General features: G+C 44.4%; 1 protein-coding gene across 1 annotated transcript in view; it reads left to right on the forward strand.

The window, feature by feature from the left end:
* Window positions 1–16: 16 nt before the first annotated feature.
* The window catches only part of LOC118417406 (protocadherin Fat 4-like), a 12,343-nt gene continuing 416 nt past the window's right edge, over window positions 17–11,943 (forward strand). The window contains exons 1-21 of the mRNA XM_035822962.1: window positions 17–94; window positions 420–506; window positions 1,893–2,028; window positions 2,579–2,739; window positions 2,879–3,059; window positions 3,279–3,573; window positions 3,840–3,969; window positions 4,882–5,003; window positions 5,483–5,584; window positions 5,688–5,801; window positions 6,287–6,647; window positions 6,916–7,055; window positions 7,239–7,629; window positions 7,995–8,196; window positions 8,504–8,771; window positions 9,053–9,160; window positions 9,680–9,848; window positions 10,275–10,372; window positions 10,766–10,903; window positions 11,100–11,190; window positions 11,470–11,754. Coding sequence (XP_035678855.1) covers window positions 70–94; window positions 420–506; window positions 1,893–2,028; window positions 2,579–2,739; window positions 2,879–3,059; window positions 3,279–3,573; window positions 3,840–3,969; window positions 4,882–5,003; window positions 5,483–5,584; window positions 5,688–5,801; window positions 6,287–6,647; window positions 6,916–7,055; window positions 7,239–7,629; window positions 7,995–8,196; window positions 8,504–8,771; window positions 9,053–9,160; window positions 9,680–9,848; window positions 10,275–10,372; window positions 10,766–10,903; window positions 11,100–11,190; window positions 11,470–11,754 — 3,604 coding nt within the window. The 5' untranslated portion in view covers window positions 17–69. The remainder of the gene's footprint in view (window positions 95–419; window positions 507–1,892; window positions 2,029–2,578; window positions 2,740–2,878; window positions 3,060–3,278; window positions 3,574–3,839; window positions 3,970–4,881; window positions 5,004–5,482; window positions 5,585–5,687; window positions 5,802–6,286; window positions 6,648–6,915; window positions 7,056–7,238; window positions 7,630–7,994; window positions 8,197–8,503; window positions 8,772–9,052; window positions 9,161–9,679; window positions 9,849–10,274; window positions 10,373–10,765; window positions 10,904–11,099; window positions 11,191–11,469; window positions 11,755–11,943) is intronic.

An 11,943-nucleotide genomic window follows, 5' to 3' on the forward strand; every position in this document is an offset into this window, starting at 1 on the left:
GGGACGACACCATCTCCTGATGCAACTCCCTACAGCGAAACACCTTCATATGCACCAACAACGTCGGGCATGTTTCTCCCATCCAACACGACAGGTATTTTTCTCGAAACGTTAGCTTTAATCATTGTTCTACATCATCCTATGCCGCCATACTTGTTTGTATCTACATACTTGATTATTTCAAGATAATATTCATTGTACATCCATGTCCTATCGGGCTAAGTACAGGCATACAAAATGTAAATTTTGTAGTTCGGTGCATATGTCTTGTGACAGGTATTCCAATACGCATATTTTTCAGTACAAGTCACAGACTCAAACTGAGGTACCTTTCGTACAATATTATCAGAAAGAATGTTTATACCGTTACTACAATCTACGGTAAATGGCTTTGTGTAAACAGCCTTGGTGTCCTTCAGATTCCAGCCCACTGGGTCCCCTGTACAGGAATCTGATCCGAGAAGTCATGGTGGACATTGCGGCCACGTCGACAGTCGGAGACCTGGGTAAGTGAGGAAATGATGAAGATGAATTGAGGTAAATCAAACCGGTTTGTTGGTACTTCATACTCGGGCAGGTAAACCGTCTCATCGCGTAACGCATTAGCAGGTTTATACTGAACGGTACAAGCAGACAGATTTAAATGATCCACTTATATAACGTTACAGTTAGTTAACACACTGCGATATGAGATCTGTACTGTATCTATATTGCCGGTATACCCGCCCTTAACAATTAAGCTTCGCAGGCACGCGGCGCGACAGCAGCTGGTTATATTACACGACCGACTTGTCCCACATAACTTTTGCACATCTATCTATCTGCAAGTGTTCTTTAAAATAAAACTATCCAGACAAGATGCCCCTACTGTGCTTAGTGATAACATATTCCACTCTACGATAGTTGTGGGAAAGTACGAATTTTTGAACACATCAATCCTAGGTTGGTAACTCTGATACTTGTAATTCACGTAATGATGGCAGAACACGTGTTTCCAACACACACATAGTCATGATGCAGGTAGATTACTAAAGAACTTTAATGACGTCCGAGCTACAGTCAAACCTGCCCGAGCGACCACCTCTTCTCAGCGACCACCTGGCCATTTCGACCGCTTTTTCTCGGTCCCGATTTTTTTTCCCATTGACGTAAGCATTAAGCGACCTTTTCTCAACGACCACCTGGCCAACGCGACCGGCCCAAATTGGGACCCCTAACGACCGCATCATTTTTAAAATTGAGGTTTTCATCGATTTTTGATGATAACTAGCGCGATTTTGTGCCGAAATTGGCCAGTTTGCGTCGGATTTTGACTGCCATTACGATGTTATGTTTAGAATAAGGATGGCGGTGGTCAATGGGTTGGTCAATGGGGCAGTCTACAGTAATATGGGAGGAAATTTCGTTGTAAAAAATCCGAATTTAGTTGTAACAGAAGTTTTTTTTTAAATCTATATCATTATTAAGTGAACGAATGCTGAAACGTATATAGCCGGTGACCAGTGTCGATGCAAAATGGTTTTATTCGGTGGTCATAGCAAAGGACCTGGCGTTATGACACCATATACACCTCGGGGCGGGTCATTAACCCTTAATTAAAGACCTCGCTTCTTTGCGTGCGTACAGTGTGCTTGCTATTTGCCATTAAACACAACGGAAACCATTTATACTTTGCATCGGGCATGTTTTGAGTCGATACTCTTATCAGCGACCAGCTGTCCAAATCGACCGCTTTTTTCCGGTCCCCGGGTGGTCGTCTTGGGCAGGTTTGACTGTATATCTAAAGACCGTGGATATCACAGCTGTGGAATTCATCAATCCACGGTCTTCGGATATACCTGGACGTCCATATTGCGGTTTGTCGTTTTCACTTGTGTCTTCCTCCAACCCAGTGGTTGACATGGCAACGCTGCAGACCGGTAACGTGACCAACGTGACGTACGTGCTGATGTGCTGCACGTATGACGTCTTCACCCTGCTGACGGACGGGAGGGTCCTGGTGACGTCACAGTTGGACTTCAACATACAGTAAGGCTGTTTGGTAGTTACACTGTTTTATCTTTGTATTATTACTGGAAACTCACTGACACAGCGCAAACGGCTTGACTCATCAGTAAGCAACAGGTTTGGATCGACTATATTCTCGATATGCATTCTTCAAAAATGTAAACATTAAAGAGCTTTATATAGTCACTCACATATCTTTTCAGGAAAAAATATGCAATACGTAAGGTGTCATTTGAAGTCACGCTCATTTTAGATTACTAATGAATGCATACGTCAACGGCATTCAGGCTACCTATTTTTTTTAATGTATGCCTGGGATGTTGATATATCACTAAAGAATTGAATGGAACAAACAGGCTTATACCATTTGACGACTTACCCTAAACCTTTCACAAATTGGCAGCTTTGGATCTTATTTCATGTCAAAAGGATGTCCCCTCTTTTCCGCACCATCAGCCAATGATTTCCCCAGTTCATTCACTTCCATAACATAACCATTCTACGTCGCATATATCATATATGAATTTTTCAGTCTTTTAGCCTTTTCACACTTACCGTAATACGCCTTCAGATACTCCATCCCCGTAGCTGAGCTGGATTCTTTCGGCGCCATCTTGACTGCTTACGTCATCCACGTGAACCTGACCAGTGACGTCAGTCTGTACAAGGACCCGGATGGACTCTGCAACACAACATCGTTCTACGTCACTATGGAGGAGAACTCAAACATAGGTGAAGTCAGAATCAGATCTAAGGTGAAAGAAAATTTGAAAAATCATACCATCATACTGCCTATATTGAAGTGATGACTATACCCATGTCTATGACAAACACCATCAGTTGAAACATTTTAGTGGTATATTTCCTGCAGTTTCCGCGGACCTGGGCAGCCTGACGAACCAGTCGTTCTCCGGGGTGCAGTTCTACCTGGTACCGGGAGGGGACGCTGACAGGTTCTCCATCGACTCTTCCAGCGGTGTCATCACCCCCAACAGTCCACTGGACAGGGAGGAGAGGGACACTCTGGTCTTTAGGATTGCCATGGCTACCAGGTATTTTTTTATTCCCAAACATATTCATCTAATGCGTCTCGCCTGAAAGATGTACACTTTGTTCCCATCTGTTGTGTTGGGGCATATTACACTAAAGTCCAACGGAATAAGTTCCCTTTATCACACCTATATTTGGTCGTTCTCTCTATTGTCCAAATTAAAGAGACCAAATGTAAGAATATGACTCTTATTCTTACAATGTGGCATAATGACCCCCAGGTATGACGTGACCTTCGGCACCGTGACCGTGACCGTGACGGACATAAACGATAACGCCCCCACCATCGTGGAGACTTGGAGCAGCGAATACATCCTGCAGTCCACCCCCATCAACTCCATAGTTGGACTGGTCCGAGGCGAGGACCCGGATGCGGGGGAGAACGCGACCTTGACCTACACCATCGTGACGGAGGCTGAGGAAGACTTTTCTGAGCTGTTCTTCATCAACAACGTCACGGGCGTCATCACGGTCATCAGCAACTTCAAGGTCATCAGGGAGCACATCCCTCTCAAGGTGATTCCAGTTTTGTTGTCGCAAACAATTGACATACGTCTGCTTTCAAAACAGACAACATGAGTCTTAGATTGTTGTCTTTTAAAAATGATGAAATTTTGTCAGCCTGACCCAGGAAATCAAACAATCAATAACGACATGCCAGTCGGTCACATTGCCAGCACGTCGAATCTCATTTTAACGTGTTGAGGCTGCACTACACAGTGATAAAGACTATTACTTTCTATCCACACCTGTTCAACTGGTTAAGCATTGTTTTCCATCAGATCAGAGCACTAGACAACGGCGAGCCACCACGGTTTGCAGAAACAACTGTGGAACTCTCCCTCCTGTCCAATGATGCGGTTGGAAACCTGACAAGACTGGAGGTCAGCGTTCGAGAGGACGTCGCCATCGGTCTGTACTTACAGTCTTTTCGCGCTTTTTTCCAAGTATATGATACTTAAGTTTTCTCACCATTGCATTTAGTGGCCTCCATAGCAGCCTCTACAAGCCTGGCCCTCTTTCTGATTTCTTTGTTACTGCTATCTTTTCGACGAAGACTTAAAGGCTTGCAACAGAACGGATATGCCAAAAAAAGACTTGTAGAGCCTACTAAAGACGCTGGGCATTCTTTTTTGCATTTTGCGACTTGCAGTCGCAAAATGCCTTCTGGCCAGTGTAGTCGCCGTTGTGATGTTGTGATGTTGTGATGTTGAGATGAACGGACCTGTTCAATCCATGCCAAACATTTGTATACCTGTTAAAACGGGCATTTCTTCAACATGTTCGCACTAGCGCAGTGGTAAATTTTACGCATTCTAAACCAATGCACCCGGTTCGAATCCGGGGATTTTTTTCAACTTTTTTTTTTCTTTTTACATCCATTAAAATACTAATTTTTACATCCATTTGGCCACACCAATTTATTTCTTTGGTTAACGGATTCGCCGCTTCGTTTTTTTGCCGAATAGAAATAAAAATTTAAAAAAAAAACTTAAAAATGCCCCGCAACAGAGCTCACTCAAAAACAGGCAATGTGTAGTGAAATTTGCTGCAGTTCACGCAAATTTTAACAGGTGGCGTCTAGATCTGCTGCAGTTCAGGCACATATGTGAATCTCTCCATGCGCCAATATCAGGTTTAGTTACTCTGTTCTATTTATATGACATTCTAATAACTAGAAAAAAACGTTCACACACGCAAACATTGGCAAAATGCCAGCTTTTTTAAAAGCACTTGTTTTAAAATCTCTGGCTTCGGGGGTTAGTTGCATCCGTTCTCCTGAATCCGTGCATTATCTAATCTCTCTGGTCCACATGTCCGCAGGAACTGCCCTCGTGAACGCCACAGTCCCGGCCAGCGCGGGGGACGGAACCATCGTCTACACTTACGTCATGCAGGACCCGTCAGGCATCAACGTGAATTTCTTTGACGTCCACAACGAAACTGTAAGGAATAGATTTCTCAATACACACTGGTTTCCTTTCCAAGATAAGATATACATAGTAGTAGTAGTAGGCATCCTTGGTTACAGGTTGTTTCGCAACAATGTCAGTTCGCAACAAGGCAAGTCGTTTCGCAACAAGGTAAAAGTCGTTTTGCAACATTTGAAAGTTATTAATTTGGATAGCCTAATAGTATTAGAAATCGTATTCCATGGTAGCATTCTGGATATACATTGATGTAACCGAGATAGACCATTTCCAGACTATCAATGGCAACTGAAGTCACTGTCTTTGGTTCCCGATTTCTTCGTCAACAGAAGTGCTTTGGTTAGTAGTTTTCCCATCTGTTGTTTCCTCAGGGTGAGATCACAGTTATCTCAGGTCTGGACCGGGAGACGGAGCCTTTTCATGAGTTGTTTGTTAGTGTTGTTAGCTTTGTTTATTTGTTTGTTTGTTTGTTCACGGATCTGTTGTTTCCTCAGGGTGAGATCACAGTTATCTCAGAACTGGACCGGGAGACGGAACCTTCTCACCAGTTCTTTGTGGAGCCCATCGCAGACTCCGGCTGTGCCAGGCAGGGTCTGGTAGGTGTTGTTTTTACTTTCATGCGAACCTAGGCTGCAGTGTTACCTGTCCTGTGATCTCCAGATCATCGGAAAATTGTCCATTTGCATCTTTATGTTTAAGATCTTGGTGGTCATCACCTTGGAAGATATCAACGACAACGACCCAGTCTTTAAACACCAGACCCTGCAGGGGACTGTCCGGGAGAACACCCCGATAGGAGAACCTGTGATAGTGGTGAGTTCATTCATGTTTTTCTTCGCAAAGCTATAGTCAGATACATATTTCCTGCTGCCAGCCTGATTACATATAGCGTATAGCTTATAGCAGCCCGTCCAACATTCGGGCAGTGAGGGGCCAGTTACAGCCCCAGACAGAGTTTGTGACTATACCGCTGCCAACTGAGAGCAACTATAGCAAGCGCCCGCATCTTTACCATATTCTTAATATATTATATTTACTCTACCTGCATGTTCGCATAGGCTATGAGTTCGTGGATAACAGAGTTCGACATTTTGGTGACAATTTGTGATCTTCTTCAGGGCAAAATACTTGGTCACTTTGCACTGCAGTCCCAAAAGTAAAGCTCTGTCACATACATATTATGTTAGTTGGCGGGTAAGATTGACATATGTGAGCCTCATTGACCCCTTGTCAGATTGTTTTTCTTCATGGCAATCTTGTGATAGAAAACAACTTATCGTGTAAACTCAATGCTGCAGATCCCAGAACTGGCTGTCACTGACGAGGACTTTGGCATCAACGGTAGCATCTACTTGCACCTTTCTGGAACAGGTTCAAATAATTTTGCAGCAAACTCCACCACTGGACTCATCTATGTTAACGGCAACTTAGACTACGAAGCAGCGCAGAGCTTCAGTCTGACCGTAGAGGCGAGGGACAGAGACGGAACATCGGGTTACAGAAGCGCCACAGCGCGGTTAGCTATTGAACTGCAAGACGAGAACGACAACTCACCGCAGTTCAGTCAGGAAGACTTTCATTTCTTCATCCCTGAAAATTCCAATGACAGCGCACCTGTTGGAACAGTGCTGGCTACAGATAGAGACTCTGGACAAGACGGTAAACTCTCAATTTCGCATAGAGAATATTGAGCACGTTAAAACATTTTGACCAATTTTTGTTCAGCCTGTAATGTACAGCTGAAGAAAAGGGAAAAGGTTAGGTATAAAATAATACGAGAACAGCCTTAGTGTTCTTTGACAAAAATTACATCTTCGACACTTTAGTCTTCCACTCTGCACACTTGCCTTTCTACTAAGTAACGTAAGAATCGTTTCTCGACCATTCGTTAGTACGTCTGACCATTTGCTGCAACCCCACCATGTAGGTAAGGTGGATCACTTTATCGTGGACGGAGGGGACGGCGTGTTCCAGCTGGACTTCTCGTCCGGACAGCTGACGCTAGTCCGGGGGGATCTACTGGACAGGGAGGCTGTGGACTGGTACACGCTGACCATTAGGGCACAGGTGAGCTTGGGCAGGTTTAAAACTGTAGATTTCTAGATCAAGGCTGGCAAGAAGTTGCCAGAAACTCCTAAGTCGGCTCCCAATTATCCTAAGTCAGCCGCGCCTTTTACATCATTTGCAGTATCATCCATCCGCTAAACTTAAGATTTGCAACTTAAGACTTGCACCTCGTTGTTTCCACAGGATCGGGGTTCTCCGTCCCTTTACAATTTTACCAACGTCAACGTCACGGTCACTGACGTCAACGATAACGCCCCTTCCTTCGATGACGACACACTACGTCACACCGTCACCAGAGAGCCAATCCGAACCGAGGAGAACCTGCCGTCCGGGACTCACCTGTTGACGCTGTGCGTGACGGACCCTGACGCCGGCGTGAGCGGGGCGGTTCGTCTGGATGTGAACACGGGCGGGTTCTTTGCAGTGATGCTGGACAACTCCACCCAACACTGGGCCGTTGTGAGTATGGGGGTGCTGGACCGGGAGGAGAGGGAGACTCATGAGCTCGGCATTACTGCTACAGACATGGGAACACCTGCCTTATCCAGCAGCATCACCATAGTGCTGGCAGTCGGTGAGTATCCCTGCCTTATCCACCAGCATCACCATAGTGCTGGCAGTCGGTGAGTATCCCTGCCTTATCCAGCAGCATCAACATAGTGCTGGCAGTCGGTGAGTACCCGAAGTATTCTGATGGTCTGTTGTTCTACTGTTCAATTAATGAAAACTGAAAAATACACAAATTTCAGCCACTCTCAACACAACAGTTGTGTCTGTACTGTGAAAATGATAAGGGCTAGACTCTAATTATAAGTGTGGGTGTTAGTGCATTTGTGAATACAAAACTAGATGCTATTGTTGGTCATCGACAACGTCTGACGATAAGATGCTGTCCATCGAAAACTGCGCCGTTTTCGACCTTTGACATAATGTACACAGGTGACGTCAACGACGTGCCCCCGACGTTCCTGGAACCTCCTGACGAAGTCACCTTACTGGGTGGATCTCATCCGGGTACCCTGGTCGCCATATTTGCCGTCGAGGACCCGGATGTGAACGGCACAATCGAGTACAGCGTTGCTGGTGACCCGGATGGGCTGTTCGGCATCGACGAGGAAGGAGTTGTTGTCCTGGACATGCAGTAAGTGGTCCCTTTCAAGCAAATGCCTTTTGTAAATACTTGTACTGCGATAGAATTATTTCAACAGTAAAGATATAGCCAATTGTGAGGTGGCACAGTCGTCCTTAGACCTTTGAACTATTCTACGGAGTCATATGGCCGCATCGTCAATCGCTTAAAGTTAGTTTTAGTGTTTTTAAAGGGTTCAGTACTAGTGTAATATAAACAGCTGATGCTGCCTGCAAAGATTATGTGTTACGCTATATGCAGATACAGATACAGATTGAAAGTTTGACCATAAACCCACTTCTTTTTTCTACTTCCTCAGGCTTCCTAATGATGTGATCACCAGAAATGTGACCATCGAGGTGACCGACGGGCTCCACCTCACCAACACGACACTCCGGGTGCACGTGGAGGACGGGTCATCTCTGTCCAGTCTGGAGTTTCAGCAGGACAATTACGACTTTGACGTGGTGGAAAACTCACCATCGGGCACAGTGCTCGGAACGGTTAATATTTCAAGCGACCAGTCGGTCCTGTATAACTTCCAATCTGATCAGATGGGGCACAACTTCGCCATCAACAACTACACGGTAAGAAAACATGCGAAACGTTAACCGAAAGTTGACCTGTGTTGGTACTTGGACTAATTGATTCCTCCTAGTTCAATTGTTCATTCCTTGACAAAGACTGATGCTGTTCAGTCAAAAAATTGGGTGAGTCCAATTTTTGTTTTGGATATTAAAGTTAAGCTAGTTCAATTATGTTGGTTATTTATGTTATGTTATATCAATCATGTTAATTATGTAGTCACCCTTAGTTAGGCGGCCGTGTCTAGATCTAAATATAAAAGTGCATTCCCAATGTCTTCCAGGGCGGGATCGTAACACGACTTCCGCTGGACAGAGAGGAATCGGATGAACACTATCTGATCGTCGTGGCGACTGAACAAACTGTTAATCCTCGGAAGGCGTACGCAGCGGTAAGATGTGAGGCGCTCGGATATATAGACAGTATTGTTCTGACCTACTTACGCTTCTCCTTTAATTGTCTACTGCTGACACACTGGGCTGCAAGCCTTCTCCACCCAGGGTGATTTTGGGTTCCTTCAGGTTAATCCTGAGTTACCATCAGTTGTATATTTGTTTGTTTGCACACAAGAAATAAATGATAAGCACTGGTTCAAAAACTACGTACATGAGACTCGAATAAATATACAATGCTTATACTTGATCCTCCTCTTAACCAATTTATAGTCATTATTTTAATTACCAACAGGCGATTAAAAGTAATGAAATAGGTAATATTTTACATAGAAAGAGGTGGCTATTATATAAGGATAATTAGATAATCAAAGATATGAACTAAAATAAGGCCAATATATGACAGTATAAACGTGGCTAGGATGGCTTATAAGGTGCTTTGTTCTTCTGAGGTGTCTTCCTCGGGAAATAATTACTCCCACTTAATATATCCCACTTCTTATGTCCCAATTCTACAGGTTGCTGTTCGTGTTGTAGACGTGAATGACAACGCGCCTGAGTTCGGTGGGGAGACCTACGATGTAGATGTCTTAGAAAATGTTCCAGTCGGTCACATCGTCTTCAGCCCATCTGCCTCTGACGCAGACGTTGGTGAGAATGCCGACATTGTCTACAGTAGAGCGGAAGGTTAGTTCCCTTTTCATTTTCTGTTAAAATAAATGTGACAGATCGCGCAACGAATTGTATTAAGCTTTGTGCGTTTTGTTGTCTCTTCAATCACACTTTTTCATTTTGTATGATATACCCAGTATGAATCGAAAGTTACACACATCCGTTTCAGGTCGCAGTGAGAGCGTAGCAAGATTGCCGTCTAGTGGAAAGGGGTCTTACCGACCAGTTCACTATTAAGTGGCATTGACCGCATGTAACCGAAACCAGTGGATTTTGCTGCTTTAGTTTATTCTCTAAACTGAAAATTTCTTTCATTAGTGTGCTGTCAGCTAAAGAGATGCCAGCTGGTGACCTGAATTTTTTATGAACATTTAGTCGAATTCATACATAAATGCTCCAATGTGCATCCTTGTATTACAAGACATCTCAATCCCACGGCAGGAGACGACACGTTCACAGTGGACCCGGAGACAGGAGCGGTCCGAGTGAACGGCACTCTCGACAGAGAGGCGGCCGACAGGCATCTTGTTGTCGTGCAGGTAACGGCACCGGATGGTGGTTTGATACTACAAGGAAATGTTGTCATTGTCGTGCAGGTATCTTTGAAGGGGTGTGCCGATCAATCGATTGCAATGTTATCAAGAAGCAAACAAACGGCTTAATAACTGATGCCATTTTATATAACGAAAGATATTGTTTTTCTATATCTGTGCGTAGACGAAACACTAAAATACCATGCCACAAAGCACGTAAACTTAAAACCCCTTTCACGCCTGAAGCTAACGAGGCATCACACCACTAACGACTGATCCATGATGCGCAGTGATCTTGAAGGGTATTGAAGATTCATGCACACTGCTGATGTATCATACATTGTAAATGGTGTTTGTGTTGACCTGTATACAATTGTGAGTCCCTTTGGTTTACTCCAGTCCACAGACAAAGGAGATCCTCCACTGTCCTCCACTGTCACCGTATTAATCCACGTCGGGGATGTGAACGACAACAGCCCGATCTTCACACAGGGTCACTACAACATCAGCGTGCCGGAAAACAACGACGATAAACAAGTCAGTATCGTCCAAATGACAAATCCTCAGAAAGATCGGCTTGTGGTGACAAGTAGACTTTAGAAAAATCGGTCATACCATAAAATAGAATAATTTATTCCGACGTTGGATAAAGAGGACTAATACTGACTATAGACTTTTCTCAGTAAGGAATTGTTTACAAGCGTACAACCCATGACTGGTTATTGTCTTACAGGTTCTATCTGCTGCTGCAGCCGACAGCGACATTGGGACCAACGGCCGAGTACGCTACTATTTAATGGCCGCAGATAATTTCACAATCGGAGGTAAACAAATGATCGTTCTCCTGCAAGTAAAGTGCTGCATGCACTTGTTGTTTGCTTTTATGCTTCTGCTTCTGGGTTACAGAAGTTATTAGAGGCTGCTCTGATCAACCTGTGTTGCTTCTAGCTTGTGTATTAGTTCACCGAGCGGTTTACCGGTTATGTGACTGGGTTAAGATATAGCAAAATGTTAACAAATGATCTCTTCGTCATAGATGATTTTTTCAATATAACCATAACATCACGGTTGTGCCACAACCCAATTATGAACCTCTGTCCCAGAACTGACAGGAGAAATCTCGGCAACTTTCACGTTTGATCGCGAGTCCGTCTCCTCCTACAACTTCACGGTCCTGGCGGTGGATGGAGGCGACCCTCCCCGCTCATCAGCAGCAGAGGTCTCCATCACGGTCACGGACGTGAACGACAACAGCCCGGCGTTTCTGCGCACGCCGTACCGGGAGATGGTGCCGGAGGACACGTCGACGGGTACCAGTGTGTTCACCGTGACAGCAACGGATGCAGATTCCGGAGAAAACGGAGCTGTTTCCTACCAAGAGAACCCAGGTTGGTTTCTCTATGCAAACTTTGTTTGAAGTTGATTGTAAGTTTCATTGCAAAGCATTGTTCTTTTTAAATGAAAACTGACCTAACGTATTTGCATGTACATGTAGGCCCCACAGCAGCATCTTACATAGAACAATAAGCAATGTCAATTCTAGTCTTCCTCATCAAACCAAAAATTCTCATGATCGA

This window comes from Branchiostoma floridae, chromosome 6 (assembly GCF_000003815.2).
Source record: "Branchiostoma floridae strain S238N-H82 chromosome 6, Bfl_VNyyK, whole genome shotgun sequence".
NCBI classification, from domain to species: domain Eukaryota; kingdom Metazoa; phylum Chordata; class Leptocardii; order Amphioxiformes; family Branchiostomatidae; genus Branchiostoma; species Branchiostoma floridae.